Below are 22,705 nucleotides of genomic sequence, written 5' to 3'. Positions count from 1 at the left end.
TTCTTCCCTTGCCTGGAGATGCCAGGGAGATGCTCTACACTGAGCTGTGATGTCCTTAGTAATGAGGCTGGCTTGTGGGGCCCACCTGCTATGGGCTATCCACTCAACTCTAAACTCAGCAGCTCGTCCAAATAGAATAGACAGTTCCTTTTCACTCTGGATATCTGGCACATACCTCATGTAATTGTTCCTTTAACTGTGGGGGAAAGGCACACCCTGTAGCATTGTGGGTCTGTGTGATTTTTGCTCTGCTCTGTGCATGCAGCTTGGGCATCGTGCATGAAGCAATAAATCATGGATGCAAATCAGCATCAGGCTAGGAACACCACCTACCATTGAAATTAATAGGATAAAATAAGGTGATGCAAATTTGAACAAGTAGAGGGGATGTGGAACGGGTTCCTTACCTAGAGCACAGTTCAGCCCAGGTGAAAAAGAGACTATGTGTGCATGTGTGTGTCTCTTTATTCCTTTACCAGAAATTGGGTTGAAGCAAAATGCTGGAGGAAGATTTATAATGAGCATCTCATCTGGTGCAGAATGTTGCAAACTAATTGGGTTGTATGCCAGTTGAATGTGTGTTCGTATATTTGCTTTTTAAAGGCCCCTGCACAAAGCATATACTTGCTGACTAGGATACAATTATTATCCTGTGTATAGTTCTTGGTATGAGCTTTCGTGTGCATGCACACTTCTTCAGATACAGTACAGTGTATTCTTCAGTGTATCTGAAGAAGTGTGCATGCACACGAAAGCTCATACCAAGAACTAACTTAGTTGGTCTTTAAGGTGCTACTGGAAGGAATTTTTTTTTGTTTTGACTATGGCAGACCAACACGGCTACCTATCTGTAACTGTCCTGTGTATGAATGACTAATAGTGAGTTTGAATGTCCTGTTTGCTAGATAATTATATTTATACAGCTACTTGTATTGTGCTGTTGATTAGAGTATCCAGACTGCCAAAAATGCCTATCATAAGGTGCTTTGCAGGGCTGTTGTAATTTATTCCTGTTTGATAGATTGAAAGGTGGGAGTTTGTGTGTGTGCGCATTTGCAATTTGGGGCCAAGGCAGAGAGAGGCAAAGCACAGCGCACCAGCCCTCAAATCCCCATGGGGTTCTCGGCTGGTAAGCAGCAAATGCTGTGATTTCACTTGTGCTGTGAGGGAGGGCGGGCTAGCATGGGTATCTGATGCAGGTCAGAGGGCAAGCTTCCTCCTTTGTGAGCATCCTCTCACTAAGCTTCTGTTCACGCCTCCCTCATGTTAATATCTCCTCAAAGGAAATCTATCCACTCTGCAAAAGCATTCATGACCCCTCATTGGCTAATTCAGGAAGAAGCAGGAAGCAGTAACTCTTAGGAAAAACATGATTATCCAAAACTTTCAGAATCTTGACTTTCTGCTGCAGAATTGGGGTCCTCATTTGCAGAAATAGCGCTGAAGATAGATTTGAAAAAAAAAGAGGTCATGCTTCTGTTCTTTCTACTGCTGCCTCCATTTTCTGGGAACAGGAAGTGTTCTGTCTCTGGGTGTTTTTCAGTTGTTGGTCCAACAAACTTGCACAGCAGAACTGTAAGAATTAAATTGCTGTGTCAGGTCACCGAGGAAGAAAACCCACATACAAGGCACTCCAGGACACTGTTTAGTCTTGTCTGGTGTCAGCTGACAATTCTTCCTCCTACTCTTGAGAATTACAAGAGGTTTAAGGGCAGATGGGGACCAGTTGTTGACCTGAATGATACCCTCCGAAGATGTTATGTAGTTGCAATGCGCAATGACTGTGTGCAACAAAAGAGAAGAAGAGCATTGGGGAAGTTTCCATAAAGACACTTGTGGTGTGAAGTGTTGTTTGGGAAGGGGAGAAATCGTGAAAAAACTTTCTGAGGTAGATTGAACACTCCCCTGTCCTCTTGGAACTTTTATTTTTATATATGTGTGAAGAGTCAATGCCAAAGTTTGTTTTACCCCAGAATCGTCTTCACTATGTATTTGAAGCATCATCACACCACACTAAACAGTCATGGCTTCCTCCAAAAATCTGGGAGCTGCAGTTTTTAAAGGGGGCTGTGAGTGTTAGGAGACTCTATTCCACCACAGAGCTACAATTTCCAGAGTTCCCTGGGAAAAGGGATTGAGTGTTAAACCAATCTGGAGATTGCAGCTCTGGCAGGGAATAGGGAGCAGGGCCATAGGCGCCGACTCCATGGGGCCTGAGGGTGCCCAAGCCCCCTCAAAAATTCGTTTGGGGGGGCTCTGCCCCCCCAATAATTTAAGAAAATTATTAGTTATATTATGCTTTGTAAAATCACAAAATTATGTTGGTATTTTTTATTTTCCTTGTTTGACGATAGTTACCTTTTAAAATACATTCAGTAATGAGTTAAAACAAAGCCACTCCCGATCTAGAGAGGGGGTGGGGTTGCGGGCTCTCGACCCATCAACAAACTCGCCGGGGGGGGGGGCTGGCGTCAGCCCTGAGAAGCGGGGATTCCCCCTAGCTCATTAATATTCACCGCCCACGGCGGCAGCCAATCGGCTGCCGCAAAGGGCGGGCCCTCACAGGTTTACTTAAGGTCGGGGCAGCCCGGCTCTCGCCCCTTTCGTTCCCCCAGCAGCAGCGGTTTGGAGGTCTTGGGCCCCCCCAATATTTTTTATAAGTCGGTATGGGCCCCCGCCCCCAATATTTTTTATAAGTCGGCGCCCCTGAGCAGGGCTGAAACTGGGCTTCCTGCCACCTAGACTCAGTTTGGCACTCCCCCCCATGCATATTTGTGTACATACACATGCATGCATCCAAGCACCCCCCCTTGAAAGATTTATTCGTAAAGGACATTAAAGCAGGCACAATATCATTTGAATACAAAGGAATCCTAAGAAGTATTATTACTGTATGAACAAAGGGAAAATGAGTATCTCTTCCACTAAAAACAAATTGTTTGTCAAAAGTAGAACTTCTGTGTGCAGCAATTGTCTATTTGGTCAGGTTTTGAATTGGATTATTTGGTCACAGGATCATTAAAAGACTGCATTTCCATAAGATCAGCCAAGACCCTCTGGTCTTTCCTTTTTTTAATTTTTTTTCCTCTTTGAGGAAAAAACCCAACCCTCTTTGTTCTGTGTAAGGAGTTTTGACATGTAAATTTACTCCTGAGTAAGTTTCAACAAGATTCCTTTCAGTTTTTTTTTTAATTACTCACTTTAGGAAATGATAGTTTTGTAGTGATTTTAGGTTCCATATGAGGTGAAGAAATGCTTTTTGCAAGTCTAAGGTAATATAATAATAATTTATTATTTGTACCCCGCCCACCTGGTTGGGTTTCCCCAGCCACTCTGGGCAGCTTCCAACAAAGACAAAAAATACACTAAAATGTCACACGTTAAAAACTTCCCTGAACAGGGCTGCCTTAAGATGTCTTCTGAATGTCAGGTAGTTGTTTATCTCTTTGACATCTGCTGGAAGGGCGTTCCACAGGGCGGGCGCCACCACCGAGAAGGCCCTCTGTCTGGTTCCCTGTAGCTTTGCTTCTCGCAATGAGGGAACCGCCAGAAGGCCCTCAGCGCTGAACCTCAGCGTCCGGGCAGAACGATGGGGGTGGAGACGCTCCTTCAGGTATACTGGACGAGGCCGTTTAGGGCTTTAAAGGTCAAAACCAACACTTTGAATTGTGCTCAGAAACGTACTGGGAGCCAATGTAGAAAGGTAGAAAGTGCCTATCTATTACATTCCTAATGCAGCCGGGCTGACCAGAGCTTGCCAGGGAACTGCCTCTGGCAGGGAAAATGTTCACACACACCCTTTACTTTCCTGTGTGCAGATCATGTATAGTCTGTAAAATCCCTCAACCTTAGCTATTTAAGCACATTCAAAGTTCTGAAGGTATCATAGAATCATAGAATTGTAGAGTTGGAAGGGACCCCAAGGGTCATCTAGTCCAACTGATTCTCTTCCTCAGCTTCCTGTCCCTCCCTCTGTCCCTCAGAATTTCTTTCTTACACCGTAGCAGAAACCCACAGGGGGCTTCACTGGATCAGAAACTGTGGCTAGACCCGTCCCCCAGCTACTGCTGTGATAGGGAGTTTCCTAAAACTCACCACTCATAACAAACTGTAGTTCTCAAGATTCTTTGGAGGAAGCCTTGACTGTTTAAGGTGGTGCGAGTGCTGCTTTAAATGTTTAGTGCAGGTAGGACTCAGCATTTATTTGTCCTCAAGACCCCTTCAATTAATGTAGGATTCACTTGAGATCAGGCTACTCCCTGCACCACCCTCAAAAATGTTAAATTAGCATGGCAAAGCTATGTTAAACAGGTTCCTCTTTGGGCCCAAAGAAAATCTGGGTAGATGGCTTGAATATAGCAGTAGCGAAGTCTGTCTGAATGAGTGGATAGAAAACCAATTTAAATCTGTGTCACCAGGTATTTGTGAAATGTCATTGAAAATATTGCACTGCTGATACAGAACTTAGGCACAGCTGGTAGATATTAGACCTGCTTGTAACCTTGTTTCCTGTTAAAGGCACATACTTCCACCTTTGATGGGAGTGACCTTGTATTTCTTTTTGGTAAAGTTGTTGTTGTTGTTTCATTTTATAGTAAGAATAATATATTTCTTGTACCCTTCCCATCTGACTGGGTTGCCCCAGCCACTCTGGGCGGCTTCCAATAAAGTATACACAGAGATAAAAATCTTTGGAATATTGGAGAAAGTTGCTCCCATGTACAACTATTACAAGCGAAAGAGAAGCGGCAAACATTCAAGCTATATGGTGCAACTTTATTTCATATGCCAATTACGCATTTGCTACGTAGAACAGAGATTGGATTACATTATTTTTTTTGTCTATAAATGCAATTTGTCCTTTTACTTATTTTCTCTTCCTCTTTGTGCCAAAGTGCCAGCATAGTGATTTATTCTAGACCTTATACCCATCTTATTTTGGGGAGATATTTAAAGGTTGTGTTTCTTTTTCTTTTGTATATATATATATATTTTGAAAACTCCACACAACCACACACAGTCACACATGAGATGCAGCAGCAAAAAAAAGTTAATGCTATTCTAGGCTGCATCAGCAGAAGTCTCGTGTCCAGGTCAAGGGAAGCAACTGTAGCACTCTGTTCCGCCTTGGTGATGCCACACCTGGAAGGAATATTGTGTACAATTCTGGGCACCACAATTTAAGGATATTGATAAGCTGGAATGTGTGCAGAGGAGGGCAAGCGAGATGATCAAGGGTCTGGAAACCAAGCCTTGAACGGTTGAAGAAGCTGGGTGTGTTTAGGCTGGAAAAGAGGAGACATGATAGCCATCTTCAAATATTTTAAGGGTTGCGAGTTGGAAGATGGAGCAAGCTTGTTTTCTCCTGCTCTGGAGGGTAGGACTTGAACCAAAGGCTTCAACTTACAAGAAAGAAGATTCCAACTAAACATCAGGAAGAATTTTCTGACAGTAAGAGCTGTTCGGGAGGTTGTGGACTATCCTTTCTTGAAAGTTTTTAAGCAGAGGTTGGATGGCCATCTGTCATGGATGCTTTAGCTGAGATTCCTGCATTGCAGGTGGTTGGACTAGATGACCCTTGGGGTCCTTTGCAATGCTACAATTCTATAAAGCAGAGCTGTATTAAATTGTTGGTACCAGTTTCAGCTGCTGTGAATGGAGCCACTCATCTTATCTAGTATACACTTGAGCTTTGCCTTGGAATGTCACAAGCTGTTCTTGTGTTTTATGGACCCCTGACTCCGCCACAAGCAGGCGTGATCTCTGGAGAGCGGGGTGTGTGTGTGTGTGTGTGTGTGTGTGTGCTGGACTGCAGCTCTCATCACTGGCTGTGTTAGCTTAGGGCTGATGTGAGCTGGAACACAACAATCTCTGCAGGGCCACAATTCCTTGGCATATGAGTACGTGTACATATTGCAGCAGGCAATACGCCCCTATGCATCTTTACTGAGAAGAAGTCCCACTGAATTTTTGAGTGGAATGTGATACTCCCAGGTAAATGTACATAAGTTATAAGACTGCAACTTTATGATGACATTTCTTACTTCTATTTCCAAAAAGAGCTTATGCTATAATGATTTTCTACATTGTTTGGTACAGAATAATAAATGTATCCAGCTCTGAGTGGTTTACAAAGTTAGACAATTTACTGTTTTAAATATGGCCACAATAGTTTCCCAATAAAAGAGGTTTGGCAACTGTAATTAAAGGAAACTCCAACTCCAGGGCCTAAGTCAGGCATGAGGAAGCTGTGGCCCTTCAGAGGTGCCTGGGCGCCAGCTCCCACCAGCCACCACCAGCGTGGCCAAGAGGTTGGCCTGAACCATAATTTGCCAGGGGGACTTCAGTTGAACAGTCCTTCAGCCTTTGGAAAACCACATGAGGCAATGGTGTTTGTGGAAGGAATAAGCTGTAGGTTTAATATAACTATACAGTAGTCCAATTATTGGCAACCCTATCCTTTACCTCTGCTTTTCAGGAAATAAACAGGAACTGCCTTAGTCAAGCCCTAAATAAATACAGTAGGGGGGGGACTTTTATGAAAAAGTATTTTGCAACTGCCTAAGGGACATCTGAAAAATGGAGGTACAATGATAGGGAAAGCTGCAAGACTCAGGCAGGTGGTGCATTAGACCATGGGTCCAGCTGTGGTCAGAAGTCTCGTGTTAAGGCAGGAGGCTTGGGCTTGAGCAGCTGACATTGTCTTACATAAGCATCAGATCAGCAGAAACACTTCCTGCTCTAATGCACAAATAGGAGCCTCATTGCAAAATATTCCTAAGAGTAAGGGAGTGGGGTTGGTTTCCCCCTCCCTCCGCCCTTTCCTGCCTTCTCTTATCTGGATCTTATCTGCTGAGGCTGTAGAATGAGCAAAGGGATTAAGCCCAAATGAATTTGGTCAACGTTAAGAAAAACATTCCTGTGAAGAAGGGAATTTGGGGACACAGAAACATAGAATTGCAGCGTTGGAAGGCACTGCTGAGCTATCCCAGTGACCACATGACTATGGCTGATCAAATATTTTCAGTTGTGGTCTATTTAAGCACAACCAAATATTCTAGGAATCCAAGAATGGCCTTGTGCGGGTGGTGCTTGCCTGTCTCCTGGCAGGAAACCCTCTCTCTTGTTCTGCCTGCCAGAGTCTCTCTCCACTTAGCAGTAGACATTCCTTGCCTTGCATTCAAGCCACTATTGCATCTACACTTGGGAAATAATAACACATCCTCGATTTAGATAGGGGACCTGTGGCTTTTCGGACACAGTTGGACTACAGCTCCCATGATCAGTGTTAGAAACTCAAATATATAACTAGGCACCAAAGGGCTCCTTAAACCAAGGCTACAGTCACCAAAACGGAAAGTCTAGTTGGGGGGCAAGATGGCTCTAAAAAGTCTTATTTTTCAAATGATGGACTGTCTCTGATTGATTCTCCGTTAAACATGCGGCTAGTTCAGATGACAACCTTAAGCCAGGTTGAGAACTTTGAAAACTTAGAGAAGGAAAGTCACTTGATCCAGGGACAGCCACATATATATTGGCCTATTCTGACCTCTTTTTCTTCATGGTGACCTCTTCCACAGGATGGGGTATTGGTGTGTGCAAACAGTCCCGATCCAATGATCCCCAGATGGTGGAAATGTCAGGTGCCATTCTGGGCCCAGGCATCTTCACTTGCTCACAAGTGGTCAAAAGCAAGGTGCAAAATGCACCTGGCACCTAGCTAATTTTGAATGCTTGCCCATGATACCTCACCATTGGGCATGCTGGCTGGGGCTAATGGCAGCTGGAGTCCAACAATATTTGGAGGACCCCAAGAACATAGGAAGCTGCCTTATTCCCAGTCAGACCATGAGTCCCTCTAGCTTATCATTGTCCACTGGTCTTACTGGCAACAGCAACTCTGCCGGGGTTCCAACTGGGCCTTTCTCTGCTCTGCCTTGGGACTGAGCCTGGCACCTTCTGCATGTATCTAACCCTGTATTAAAACAACTATGAGAGGCAAGAAACCAAAGAGCAACAGTAGCACAATGCCTTTTAAAAGGACCAACTACATGGTCACAGGTGTGTCTTAGGGGAGAGGTAGTACCTCTGGTGGGGGACATGCCATGCTCCTTCCACCTTTGGTCCCCACCCTGCACTCAGCTCTCACCTGTGGCTCCTAGAAGCTGTCAGGATGCGACAGTGGCCACACCCTGGGAAACAGCTTCAACTGACTGGCTAAACCAGGAGGAAGCTGGTGGGTCTCAAACCCTCACTGAGTTAGGGACAACCCCCTGCATGTGAAGACAGGCCCCGGCGGATGGAGTGGACAAGACTAATAGTGGGTCCAATGATCAAGAAGGTGGTTTCTGCACATACTGTAGAGGGAAGGGAGGGGCAGATGGGGCTCATCAACCTGGGAAGGTAAACCATCTAGCAGAAGAAAAACTCTGATCCTAAACCTCCACTACTTTGCAGCTATGCTCATTTGTGAGAAAGGCTTTGGGAGTAAATCCTGAGGAAAAATCTGTACCTGCTGCCTTGTGAGACATCTTCAGTAGCAAAAAAAGACCAAGGAGAGGAGTTCCTAAAACGGTTGGATATTACTGCAGAAATAAATAGAATGTCTCGTAAAAAGCATGTTGTATCTTGTGAACATTTGTTTTAACAATACAGCAACGTTCCAAATAAAATCCAAACGGGATTGGAGTTTATCATCGTGGTCAAGAGTGTGACCTCTTCAGCTATGTTGGTTCAGTCCCCCCCCCCCTTTTTTGCTATTAGTCTAATGCGCATCAGTCTTATAAAAGGTGCTTGGTTAGGTTACCTAACCGTGAAGTGGCAGCTTATACAATTACTTTTCCTGAGGACCAAATCGTTTTTGTAATCCTTGGTTTCTGAAGCTTTGTTAATACTTTCCCAACATCACACTTGTATATTACATTTGTTCCCTCTAATAAAATCTTTTGCAAGTTTAAATGATACCTTGATGGAAGACACACTACCTTTGTGATTAAAATGTCCAAGGCAACATCACGCTCTGCATCCATTGGGATGACTCAGATTAAAACCTATTGCAGATAGAACCAATTTAAGAGAGTGGCTTTCCTGGGGCTGCCTAATGAGTCCATAGCAGACAAATTTCAAGTTGGGGAATTCATAATTTGTAGCTCAGTCCCTTTGGTCTCTATGTTATACCAACTCTTACTACTGCATTCTCTCTGGCTCCCTGCCCACTCAGTCGCTGGGCCCAATTCTTAAACTGCTTTGATTCCTGCTGTGGTTTTTGATTCATCAATTATCCGAGTATCTTCTGAGCCAGTGTGGTGTAGTGATTAAGAGCGATAAGACTCGTAATCTGGGGAACCGGGTTCGCGTCTCCGCTCCTCCACCTGCAGCTGCTGGGTGACCTTGGGCCAGTCACACTTCTCTGAAGTCTCTCAGCCCCACTCACCCCACAGAGTGTTTGTTGTGGGGGAGGAAGGGAAAGGAGAATGTGAGCCGCTTTGAGACTCCTGAAGGGGAGTGATAAAGTGGGATATCAAATCCAAACTACTACTACTACTACTACTACTCTTCTTCTTCTTCTTCTTCTTTTTCTTCTTCTTCTTCTTCTTCTTCTTCTGATAACCAAATGACTGACTCTAAAGGGAACCAGCTGCCTCTCCAAGCTCTTTCTGAGCTGTCACACTCTCAAGAAACCTCATTTTGACAGCACTACAAACAATTTCTGTTTTAACTGGAGCATATATAATGAGTTCTCAAAGTTCTTCTCGCATCTCAAAAGATCAGGCTTCTGCCTCAAGTGGTTCTTGCAACGTGTTACATCCTAGAAAACACCCTTTAAAGCAGAACTTTGTTTGAAGCTGAGGATTTAATATGGTGTGGAGAAAGCCCGCAGTAGCATCTCAGGGTAACATGTCCATTTTCAATAGGCTGTTTGTTCAATCCCCTGCACTGGCTAGTTATGAACCCTGACAGAACATCATGTGCTATTATGGCACATATGCCAGAAAACGTCTTGTGATTGGCACCGTTGGGAGTCTGAAGTGTTCTGTGGAGGTTGTAGCTGGGGGTGGGGGGAGGATGTCCATTGGTGAGAGGAGATGGGGACGTCCTAACAACTCTCTGCACCCTTAAGCGATGACAGTTCCCAGAATTATTTGATGGAAGCCATGGCTGTTTTTAAAAGGGGGTACATTACTGCTTTAAATGCACACTGCAGAGCAGGCCTTACTTGCAGAGAAATAAGTAGAATGATACAGGCAATATTTTATCCCACTTGCTTAGAAGTAAACTTTTTCTCCCAGTGAAAAGGTTTTCTAGCCATTTAGTACAAAGGCACTAGGATAACTGATGTGAATTAGACCCTTATTTTTTTAAAAAAAACCAAAAAACCTATAAATACAATTATATATGGATATTGTTAGTGATTCAGTAACTTAGGGTTTCTGTATTCCCCTTGTAGCTCTGTTTCTTCTTTGCTGTGAATGATCACAGGTGGGGGGAGTTCCACGCAGGTTCTTCGTTTGGACTTCCCAGAGGCACCTGGGGGGCAACTGTGAGACCAGGATGTTTTGGCCCGAGCCAAAAGGGCTTGTCTTATGTCCTTAGGCATTTCTTCTCTCTTCTAGCATGGTTCCTTGCTCCCTCACCATGACATTTCTTGCAGCAGCCCACTTACGACCACCCTGTAAGGCCTGACCTAGGCAGGCAGATGGTGCCAAAATGGCTCTCTAGCAAAGGATCCTGCATTTGCAGAGTTGTTCAAACATTGATTTAAATCCACTCTAACTAAACTGATAAGCGAGCGATGTAATTTTGCATTCTGGTTCAGGGACAGGGAACATGTGGCTGGACATTGGTCAGGCTGCCCAACATCTGGATGGCCACTGGTTCCTCACAGCTGGTTCCAAGCAGCCTGGCCTGAGTTGGACACAGGGCCTCAACACCAGCTCCCGGGGGTGGAGGGTGGGCGACTGGCCCTTCAGGGTTCAGAGACAAAGTTACTCATTAATTACAGAATTTCGAGTTGTGGCTTGCCTCATCTCAAGGGTACAAAACTTGGGCAGTGCATTCCTCTTATTTTTGAGATTAGATCAGATGCTAGCTCAAAAATTCCCAGAATATGTGCCAAAGAATGTAAATATAACGCAACACATGCTCTGCTGATGTGTTCCAGGAGAAATAAACAACTGTATTCTCTTTTACTTCCCTTTTGTCATTCTTTGTTTTAATATCCCCTCCTTTCTGTATTACTCAATTGCCCTCATTTTACAGAAACTGGCATATCTGCCTAATTCTCTGCTACTTTTTGGTTAAACGCTATATTGACTATGTGGCGCATAAGATACACACACTTAGTGCTTTTTTCACAGCCATAGAATTTTTGTTTCTTTTTATTACTACTTTTTATCTTTACTAAATGTTGTTTTTCATGTTTGTATTTTTTTTGGTAATTGTAAGGTTTTAAAATTTGGTTTTAATGTTGTCTTTTAAATGGTTGCCACCCACCTTAGGGAGAAGTGGGAGTAATAAACAACAACAACCTCTGATGAAGCACATGTTTGTCATTACAGAATGTGCGCCTTGATCCCAGTGGCATGGCATTCAACTTGTGGAAAGACCTCCCGGTGCCATTTTTCTTTTCAGTCTATTTATTTGAGGTGCTGAATCCAAAGGAAGTTCTTCAAGGAGGAAAGCCGGTAGTGTCCCAGCGTGGCCCTTATGTATACAGGTTTGAGCTCATTTCTGTCTGCTTCATCCCATGTGACAATCTTATTTTTTTTCTTGTCAATTATCCTGTATGTTGGGCATGAGGAACCTTTGGCCCACCACATCTTGCTGAACTACAACACTCATCATCCCTGGGCATTAGCCATCTTTGCTGGGTTGATGGGAGTTGTGATTCAGCAACCTCTGGAGGAGCAAAAGTTTACCACACGTGATTTTTATGTAACTGGTGGTGAAGAAGCTTTTTTTAGCCTGCAGACCACATTCCCTGATGAGCAACGAAACCTGCATGCGTGGTTAAGGTGACACCCCCAGAAACTAAAGAATGCAAAGCAGGCTGGTCAAGAAAACTCTGGTCCATTGTTTAAACCAGCCTGAATGTCTGCTTTTAGGGTAGAAGTGTCTCTTGTCTACTGGAATATGAGAAATTGGGAGGCTTGGAGAGGCTTTAGTTCAGCGGAGATTGTGTGCCAGAGTGAAAAAGATACAAGATTTGTTGGCAGCTCTGAGTAACCTTCATGAAACTCCTTTCACTCTGCTTAAGCTTGAGACTATGTCCCTCCCCAAAAACAGCTAAGAAAAAGATAAAGCTCATTTTATAGGAGCTTGGCCCTGACATAATTTACCATAACAGAATTGTTTAAGTGAGAAAAAGGGTGTGTGAGAGAGAGAGATAAGAGCAGACGAGAAAACAGGTCTATTTGGAGGCGCCAGATCAAAAAGCAGCTGCACCTCAGTCTCGGCCTGAACTTACTGCCTATTTGGGCCATTCTGGATCACCTTTCTGACCTTTGCCCCTTAGTCCACAGAAGCCAATTCCTTGGGACTGGTAGTTATAACCCAGTTTTCTTATTAATCTTTAGCTTCAGCTACTATAAGGCTGGGAATTTAGAAAACTTGTAAATAGTTTGGACTGGTGGAAGATTTAGGAACATGATGTTCAGGTTTTACTGATTTTCATGCTTTATTTGTAGCTGCTTAACAATTAAAAATGATTAGTCTGTCTAATTCGCCCCACCCCGTACGTTTATATATTAATTCAAACATTCCCTTTATTATTATATTTCACTTATTGCCAAGCTTGCATATGCTAATCATCTCTGAGCTTTGTTTTAAAATAAATATTTCCAGTTTATTTTGTTTGTGGTCTGACCCCTGTCCCATTCTGACTGCCAGCACCAGCTCAATGGAGTGAAATTAAAAAAAACCTGTTTTCACGAGCCAGAGGCACTCCCAGCCCTACCCAAAGATGCTTCTGCTTTTGAAGGAGATGCTGTGCCACTGATCTGCCGCGCTTCCCTAACGCATGTTCCCCAGTACACCTCCTTACTCACCCCAAAGCCCAGACCATTTATAATCAACTCAGGCCTTTTGGCTCTTGTGGGCAGAATATGTGTCCTAGACCTAGAGTGTTCCTAGTGCCCCCACCAGCTGCCCTTTAATGGTTGGTAGCAGTGGCCCGGCTGTCTCCTTGGGACATGTTGCTTCCCATTGGGGAGGGATCATTGAAGGGCCGTGGCTCAGTGGCAGAGCACCTGCCTGGCATGCATAAGGATCCAGGTTCAGTCCCTGCCCTCTCCCAGTAGGGCTGGGAGAGGCTTTTGTCTGAAACCCTGGAGAGCCGCTGCCTGTTCATGGGGACAGTGCTGAGCAAGAAAGACCAGTGGGCTTTCTGTATAAGGCAGCTTTCAAAGTGCCTCTAATTTGGAGTTCCTTTGATTTGGAGCTTCCAAGCCAAGAACGGAGTTTGAAAGCCACCAAACAGGTCAGTGGAGGGAGTGATGGAAGACCTTCTTGAAAGCTTATCCAAATCTTTTGCCCAGCACTCAGCAAGGTCTGTTGCCATCTCATGCACAATTCCCCCCCCCCACTGGGCTTAGCTGCCAGCATAATGCCAAGCTTGTCCTCTGCGTACGTTGTGCCTATAGTCGCTCCCTGGTGCACTTGCGGGTGCTGAATGTATGCATTGTGGCTCTGTGCAAAGGGAATGAAGCAAAAGCCTCTTAGCACAAATGTCTTTGTTTCTCCTTTGCCCAAGATTAGAGTCCAAGCGAATGGGGACTCTTATCCCTTCTCCTGCTCCGGCCCCAAGATTGGATTTAAATGGCGCATAGCAAGCAGGGCTTTCTGCTGAGCTGCCTAATCCACCATCCTTGTGTCACCCGTCTGGGATTGCCAGCTTCCCTTGCTCTCGGAGGTTCCAGTTCCTTTTAAGAACTACTGGGCAGCTCTTGGCAGGCTTGGTCAGCTGCATGATGTGAGGTCAGGAGCCCCCACCAGCTGAATTGATCTTTACTGTTCAAAGCCTCTGTCAATCCACCAATGCTGACAGGTGGAGCCCCTGCAAGCATCTCATTGGCCTTTCAATGCAGTGAGTGTTCATGTTCATGCAAAGGGTTGCACACGACTGGCACACTTTTCTGTTAAAACTAACAGGTGGCTCTCATGTGCAAGAGCGTCAGAAGCTTCTGAGGATTTGTTGTAGTCTGAACGGAACACTTCTTCAGAAGTCTTGAACCATCATCCTCTGTGAAGTTGGTGGTTGAAATATATAATTGGCTTTTCCTTTTAGTTCTCCGCCCTTGGCCTGTGGATTATGCTGGGCCACTTATTAAAGGTTACATGATTGCTCCTTATTTGTTTCAGTATCAATGACTCCTTTTGTTCGAGGTGTTGATCTGTCCCTCTGTTGAAATAGAAAGTGTTGGGAGGCCAGTGAGAGAAATCTGCACCCATTGCTATGTCTGCAGCACACCTAGGATTGTTTTAGAAGTGTCAGGGCGAGAAAAGGTAGGATTAATGGATTAATGCCGACATCCAAGGGAGGTTATGAAAAAAGCCTTGCAACTTACAAAGCAGATAAATAGCGCTTTTAGCGCTTCATAACATTAAAAATGGTGCTAAAGAACCAGTGTAGTGAACTGTAGTGCTGGGGAAAGACCTAGGAGACTAGGGTTCGAATCCCCACTCAGCCAGTCACTGTGTCTCAGTCCAGTTTCCCTTACAGGGGGATTGTGAGGATAAAATAGGAAGGGTGGGGGAAGAACCACCTTGGAGGAGAGGTGAGAACAATGATGATAATCATGAAGTTTGTTATAATGGTGCTATCCAGCCTTCTTGTCTCAAAACACTGTAACTCCTAAGCCAGGGAGATCAGAACATGACACTCTTAATCTCAAGATTCTGCGTTCGAGCCCCACATTGGACAAAGGATTCCTGCATTCCAGGAAGGTAGACTAGATGATCCTCATGGTCCTTTCCAGCTCTACAGTTCTATGACTTTTACGGAGTTTCTCACTGGGTTTTTTCTGCTTTGGGCCAGGTTTTCCCAACCTGGTCTGCCCTGCAGAGATTTTGGGCTGGTGGGCAAATGAGGACACTTTGTATGTGTATAACTCTTAAAAAAACTTTCAATAAAATCTTAATAATGAAAAAATGTTTTGGAGTAAGAAACACACTCAGTTTTTAGATGCAAATAAGTATTGTATAGTCGTACCTCGGAAGTCAAACGGAATCCGTTCTGGAAGTCCAATCAACTTCCAAAACGTTTGGAAACCAAGGCACAGCTTTTGATTGGCAGGAAGCCCCTGCAGCCAATTGGAAGCCGCGTAAGCCGTGTCGGATGTTTGAATTCCAAAGAACGCTTGTAAACCGGTTTGCGGCATTTGGGAGCCAAAATGTTTGACTCTCGCTGTGTTTGGGATCCAACGTACGACTGTATCTGGAAGCGTCATTCCCTCCCATGTGAGAAAAAGCAAGAGCGCCTCTTAAGACTCTGCTTACAGTTTTTAGGAGTACTTTTGCTTGAAAAACCATGTTGTTTTTTTAAAAAAATCTGTTGCCCAATTGGAAGACACTTTAAAAAAATGATTTAAAGGGGTTTTTATTCGATCGACATAAATAGTGATTCAGTTTTTAAATGAACATAGGAAGCTGCTGCTGATGCTGCTGTTGTTATCATTAATTGTTTGCTAATAGAAGATCTCAAAGTGGTTTGCAATACTCATACCCTCTCCACACAAACATAATAGATACATAAACACAAATACATGAACATTATCATTGTACCTAAACGTCAGGGCTGGCCCACAGAATTTTGTTGCCTGAGGCAAACCAGAAAATGCCCCCTCCCCAAAAGCATCATTCCCACAAAAAGCAAACAGGCTTTCATGACTTCATCCCATTCTTAGCTATATCACAAGCCCTTCAGAAAACAATATGGATAACCCCTCTATCCCAGTCAGCCATAACTTGGGCAGTACTGTATAGCTATGTTACAAATTCCACGTAAGTGTGACATCACCACATGCACCCTCCCTGCAGTCACCCCCAAGCCGCTGGGAGGGGAGACCCACGCTCAGCCATCAACCCAGGCGTAGCACCAGTAGCCTCTGCCAAGCCTCCATTCGGCCCCCCTGCTTCCACGGGCAGTGGCAGCCACTGCTGCTGTCGGTCAAAGTGAGGCACACACCACTACCATCTTCAGCCGCTTGGAAACACTTGACAAGTGTACCCACAAACCCCCAAGTGTACCAAAGAACATGGTTTGTGCAAGCGTCTGGAGGGGAGAGGCGCATGCCCTTGCTTCCTTTGGAGTGGGCCCTAGACCGTTCCTCAGGGGCAGATCTGCTGGGCAGGTAATGAAGCTCCCAGAGGAGCCCCAGAAGCGACTTCAGTCCACATTGCTTTTACATTTTGGGTCAAGTGGACCCAGTTTTTGTTGCATGACTCAAACTGATTACTTTTTTGTTGCATATATTTCAACAATCCCAAAGTTTGAGAGTCAGTAGCACAGGTGTTGTAAAGATGCAATGTTGTGGTAAGTAGACTGTTTTGCTGAAGAGCACTTAAATTCTTTATGCATATTGTCTCTAGAAAATGACATTGCAAGAAAGCTTTCATATGACAAAACTATGGGGTGTCTGCAACGTCTACAGCCTATTATGGAGGAAAGCCTTCCATGGTGGAAGCAATGCAGGTACTGATTTAGCCTGAGTCTTCCTGCCTCTCTCTTCTACAGGGAGCACAGAGAGAAAACCAACATAACTTTCCATGACAATGATACCATCTCCTTCTTAGAGTATCGGAGTTTCTACTTCCGGCCAGAGCTGTCAGTTGGGTTAGAATCTGACTACGTTGTTATACCAAATATCTTGGTGTCGGTAAGTGGACTCACAGTTGCTGTGATAATTATTTCTAGTTTCTTCTAGTTTCTAATTGTTTTTGTTTACCTGGGTTTAAACATATGCTATGCAATGGGAGGAAAGGGAAAGGGTACAACGTGGTTATAGGTTTTCAATTCCCTGAATACTGGCTTTCCATCTTTGTCTTTTAAAACAAGAAATAAAAAGAAATACCCAAACATCTAGTGCTTATGGTTGAGAAGAGATGCGTGAAAGTATGTAGGCCATTCAGAGCAGCGTGTTGAATTGATTCATTGCTTACTAAGGGCTGAAGGAATTTTGATAATCCTACACTGGAAAAAGTCAGAAATGCCGCCAGCTACATGCAGGGAAATCAAGGGATAGTCATGGATTGCATACTTAAAATTGATTTCCCCCCTTTCCCCATTCCCTGCCCTCAACCTTTCCTCCCCCTGAACTAATACCAGAGGCACACTCCAGTCTTACATCCCATAAAATTTACTTGTAGGTTGTTGAAGAGTAAGAATTATCTGCTCTAAAGGTAATATCTCTGAATGAGTCACTATTCTGGGTTTCCTGATTGAAATGAGATGAGCCAAGAACACTGACTCATACAGAGATGTGACAAACTGCCTCTTCTGAGGTCGGTTTCCCAGTTAATGTTATTTACTTTATTTTAAATTACTTACTATTCTATACATTCCAAGTATAACATATAAAAGAACAAAGCAATACAAACACATCATTTTAGATCCACTAGTAAATTCAGAGACACTTCCTGTCACACATTAAACCTCTGCCTTAAACAAAGTTAACATCCCCTCTTACACATTTTTACCACATACCCAAATGATTTAATATCTATTTTAATTTTTATATTTCCTGGATTGGTGACTATAAGTTTCTGTTCATTTTATATCTATACCGACTGTCCTCATATATACATACAAATTGCAAAAGTCTACAGTCCTAGCTTCCCATACTTGGAAATAAGCCCTGTTGAATTCAGTAAGACTTGCTTCTGAAGTAGAGATGGTTAACATCGTGCTGTTTCCACGGCACGTTTAGCTGTTGTTGGGGTGTGTGTTTAAATATGAGACATATATAGAAGGTGATTCTTGTATGAGAGAGTTTGCCTGGGGATCTGTTCCCAGTACTAGCCAGCAATATGTATCCGTGCCAGACAACATGAGCGCTTCTTAGGAGCATCAGTGCATGATAACCTCTTCTTTCCATCTTTCACAACCAGGCTGCAGCGGTGATGCTGGAGGACATGCCGGCGGCCGCTCAGATGCTTGTCAGTGCCACCTTTGCTGCCTTCGGACAGGGTGCTTTTGTGAACCGGACGGTGGGAGAAATCTTGTGGGGTTATGATGAGCCGCTCATCGACTTCCTGAACAGCATCAAGCCTGGCTTACTTCCCTTCAAAGGGAAATTTGGCTTGTTTGCTGAAGTAAGTAAAACCCTTGGGAGGGAGCTTGGGTCTCTGAAGTTAGTGGTGGAGGGGTGCGGTGGAAGTTATGAAGGGCAAGGCAGAAATGAGAAGCAGATAGGTGCAACAATTCTGTAGCAGATGCCAAGAGAGAGGCGTGGGAAGCTGCTCCAGATCAAACTATCTGCCTGCCCTGCCCAGCCTCAAAGAGAGCTCTCCCGAGTCACCTCCCAACTAATCCTTCCAAGCAGAGGTGTCAGGAATTTAAGGCAAAATATAATTGGGCACAGTTTCACGCCTATGACAAAACCAAGTAGCTTAAGAGGAAGTCTCCTTCCATGTACCAGCATTTGTAGGGCTTGCCAGTAACATGTAACTGAAGAACTGCTTTCTGAAGCAGTCCAGGGCAGTGTGTGCAAAAGTAAGGCCAGTTTTGCAAGACATCTCCAGATAAGGAATTTCTGGAAAGCAGGGTTTGCTCCTAGCTTAGGGTTACCAGAAGCTCCTGGTTCCCAGGGACAGTCCACGGATTTTCAAATCTGTCCCTGGGAAGCATGGCGGCAGCAGCCCCAGCAGCCCAGAGCCAGCCTGGTAGCGCAGTTGGCTCTGGCTGGCTTCAGGAGCTGCTCGCTGCCGTGTCACAACACATCATATGGGGACTTCTGGCGAGGAAAAATGGCTGGCGCCATGGCAGCAAGCAGCTCCTGAAGCCAGCCAGAGCCAACTGCGCTACCAGGTTGGCTCCAGGCTCCAGGCTGCTGACTGCTGCTGCCGCCGCCACTGCCGAAGGGGGACCGGGGACATCCGGCAGTACAGATCTCCTGCCCCCTTCCCCCTTTGTTTTGAATGATTGGGGGAGGCTCGGGAGTCATGGCTGGCTGGCCGTTGCCCAGTTTTTAAAAAACTCTGGGCATTTATGTTTCACAGGGTGTGAAAGAAGGGCTTTGCACCTTTATACAATATGCATGTGTGCTTGGGCCCAGGATCTTTTGCCTCACCATCCCTACTACTGACTCCCTGTTGCCACTCAGCTTCAAAAAAAGGGGGGGGGAGTGTCCCCGGATACATTGGGAAAAAAAAACTGGTAACCATATCCTGGCTACTACGCCTTCTGTTGGCTGCTATGGCGTGTATCAGTGGCAACAATGCGGTGACTGGTTCAATGTTTCCGTCTAGGGTGCCTGGTACAGAATCAGACTTTTGGTGCATCCAGCTTAGCAGTGTTTCTTCCAGTTTCCTCAAAGTGGTGCCTGCCAGATGTTGGATAGCAGTTACCGTCCACCCCAGGCAGCATGGCCAACCTTGGGAAATGAGGTCAAAATGTCTAGAAGGCACCAGATTGGGGAAGGCTGCTCTGTTCACAGAGGCATCATCCAAACTGGGTGCTAGTGTGGCAGAGCAGCTAGAGTGTCGCGCTCGCACCTTGGAGACTGAAGCTCAAATCCCTGCTCAGCCATGAAGCTCACTGGGTGACCTTGGGCCATTCGCCATATCTCAGCCTAACCTGGGTTACAGGATTGCTGTGAGGGCAAAATGGAGAGGAAATGTGGAGTGTAAATGTAATGATAATGATACTGTCAAGGCCTAAGGTCAAGATCTCGCCCAGCCCAGCAACCTGAAATCGTTTTTGCTGGTGGTGTCAGGGATTTGTACCTTTATTCAAGGCTCTGAGGTGCAGCATATACTCTACCTCTGAGCTATGGCCAACCTTCCTTGCAAACCCTTCTTAAGAGGGCAAGGTATGAAGTGGCCTTCCTCCCTGTTCTCTGCCCCCTGATTTCCCTAACCCCAACCCTTCTGAAAAGCACGTGAGCAAGGCATGTTAATAATATATCTTCTCTTCCACTGCAGTTCAATAATTCAAATACAGGGCTGTTCACGGTGTACACAGGCATGAAGAACATCAGCAGAGTCCATATGATAGATTCTTGGAATGGACTGAAAGAGGTAACTGCAAACTGCTCTCTTTGTGGAAACTCCTCTTCCATTGTCTCTCTTTAAAGGCAGACAGAATCAACCCATTCACATCCTCCTATGCAGTCAAGATGTTTTGGCTCTGCCTTTGTCTTCCCAGCGCTGTTTGCTGCCCCATCAACTCATAACAGAGTCTTCTTTTAATGTGGAAGACTTGGCACAGCATAGGATTAGCCATTGATTCCTTCATTTTTTTCCTTTTGTAATCTCACCTGCTCCCATGTGCATCACATGTTGGGAATAAAAAACGTCCATGGAGACAGCTCAGATTCAGCCACAAGAAAAAGTTGAATTCTTCGGTTGCTGTAATCCAAGTGTGAGGAGCCTTTTTCACCCCGAGGGCCACATTCCCCTCTGGGAAGCCTTCCAGGGACCACATGGCAATGACGGGCCGGGGCAGAAACGGAAGCTGCAATTTAAGCACATTCTTAACTTGTGGACATTCAGCTTTACGTGCATGACCATTAATTAATTAATTGATTGATTAAAAGATAGTGGAAAGGTGGTGGAGTTCCAGGAGAAATGACTTTGGCAATCCCACCTGCCATTGAACCCAATGTGTTTTGACTATACAGTGGTACCTCGGATTACATACACTTCAGGTTACATACGCTTCAGGTTACAGACTTCGCTAACCCAGAGTGCTTCAGGTTAAGAACTTTGCTTCAGGATGAGAACAAAAATTGTGCGGTGGCGGCATGGCAGCAGCGGGGGGCCCCATTAGCTAAAGTGGTGCTTCAGGTTAAGAACAGTTTCAGGTTAAGAACGGACCTCCGGAACGAATCCAGAGGTACCACTGTACATATTTTTGGCTTTAGGCGCAATCCTCGGAACATAAGCCCTGTATAAGTTGTGGGCTTACTTTATGGTCAATTATACCTTTGCACAGTAGGCTAGTTTCTGCACAATATACTCACACACCCCTCTCTATCCTCCGTCCGGACTAAAAAGAGTCATTAATCAGAGTTCAAAGATGCATCCTAGCCAATCTAATGTACTTGTGGTGTGAAGTGGAGCCAGTGAGGCTTGGGGAAAGGGGAGGAGTTGCAGGGGCCAAATGGAGAAGTCTGGAGGGCTGCGTTTGGCCCTTGGGCTGGAGGTTCCCCACCCTGGTATAAACTATACAAGTGAAGAGGGTCTGCATTTTTTAATATAAAAATATAACAGTGCTTTGTGCAACACAATCCTCTGGAAATCATCTCAGACACAAGTCCTATTTGTGTGTTCAGTGAGCCATGTGGCCAGGTAAGTGTCTCTCTTTTAAAGGCAGACAGAATCAACCCATTCAGATCCTCCTATGCAGTCAAGATGTTTTGGCCCATGTCAAATAATAGATTTAAGTCCTTTGCACAATCTGAAAAGGGTGCCTTCCACATTGATAAGACTGCAGGTTCTTAAATGGATGTATTCAGCTCAGATAACTTGAGATTGGCTGCTTTAGTTTTACACAAGCTAAGAAAAAAAATTCTGCACTCTTTTTTTTACAGCTTTTGTATGGTACTTTTAATCAGAGACCTTTTGCTTCCTAGTGATTCAGACCTCGGAAGAGTTTCCTGGTACAGTTTGTGAATGGCAAGGAAAGTTTCAAATCAAGTTGTGTAACTGAATTAAAGGAAAGGTTGTGTGGCAGAAAGGTCTGGAGAATCCCTCAGGATTGGGGATGGGGAAGACGAGGCCATGGTTTGTAATGAAAGCCAGGCTTAACCTGTTTGGCAGGGAGGGTTTCTTGCTAGACTCAGCCCAGCTTCTGGCTATTCTTAGGGATCCATTTTCCCTCTAGGTGTCCTACTGGAACTCTGATCAATGCAACATGATCAATGGAACATCTGGACAGATCTGGCCTCCATTTATGACCCCTTCCTCACCTGTGGAATTGTACAGCCCTGATGCCTGCAGGTAAGCTGAGAATAAATCCCTGCTTGCCCAGCAGGGACAGTGCATACGCCTCCAGGTATTGCTGGACTCCACATCAGCTCCAGCCAGCAAAGCCAGGCCTTGGAGATTATGGGAGCTGTTGTCCACCTGGAAAGCCACAGGATCCCCCCCCCCCCAGTTCTAAACTGGAAGCATAGGAATCTGCATTCTATCCTGAGCTCAGTAGATAGACTTGTCAAGAGGACAGGCCATGACTCAGTGGGAGAGCACCTGCTATGCATGCAGAAGGCCCCTGGCATCTCTTGGTAGGCCTGGAAAAGACCCAGCCTGGAGAGCCACTCCCAGTCAGTGCAGGCACATTGCAGTGTTTTTCAGTTGACAGAGACCAAAGCTTGCTTATTTTTTGCGGGCGCCTGACACTCCCTTGCACCCACCTCTAGTCTGCTTGAGTTTCATCCTCCATCTCTGTATTATATCTTATAATCTCTCTCACCCCCCCCCCACTTTCCCCCTTTTAGAGGAAGCAGTGCAGAGGCTGACTTGAGGCTTCTGGTGCAGGATCCCTGCC

General features: G+C 45.0%; 1 protein-coding gene across 5 annotated transcripts in view; it reads left to right on the top strand.

Annotated features, from left to right (window-relative positions):
* The window catches only part of SCARB1 (scavenger receptor class B member 1), a 53,368-nt gene that overhangs the window by 1,903 nt on the left and 28,760 nt on the right, over window positions 1–22,705 (top strand). For 4 of the 5 annotated variants that reach the window (XM_081892810.1, XM_081892812.1, XM_081892813.1 and 1 more), the window contains exons 2-6: window positions 11,559–11,716; window positions 16,733–16,874; window positions 18,106–18,309; window positions 20,140–20,235; window positions 22,043–22,158. In XM_081892810.1, the coding sequence (XP_081748936.1) occupies window positions 11,559–11,716; window positions 16,733–16,874; window positions 18,106–18,309; window positions 20,140–20,235; window positions 22,043–22,158 (716 nt within the window). Of the gene's footprint in view, window positions 1–10,151; window positions 10,175–11,558; window positions 11,717–16,732; window positions 16,875–18,105; window positions 18,310–20,139; window positions 20,236–22,042; window positions 22,159–22,705 lie in introns of those variants that run through there. The other variant, XM_081892814.1, reaches the window with a different exon arrangement.

The sequence above is a fragment of the Podarcis melisellensis genome, assembly GCF_964234715.1.
Source record: "Podarcis melisellensis genome assembly, chromosome: 16".
NCBI lineage: Eukaryota > Metazoa > Chordata > Lepidosauria > Squamata > Lacertidae > Podarcis > Podarcis melisellensis.
This window is presented reverse-complemented; position numbering and strand designations above follow the sequence as displayed.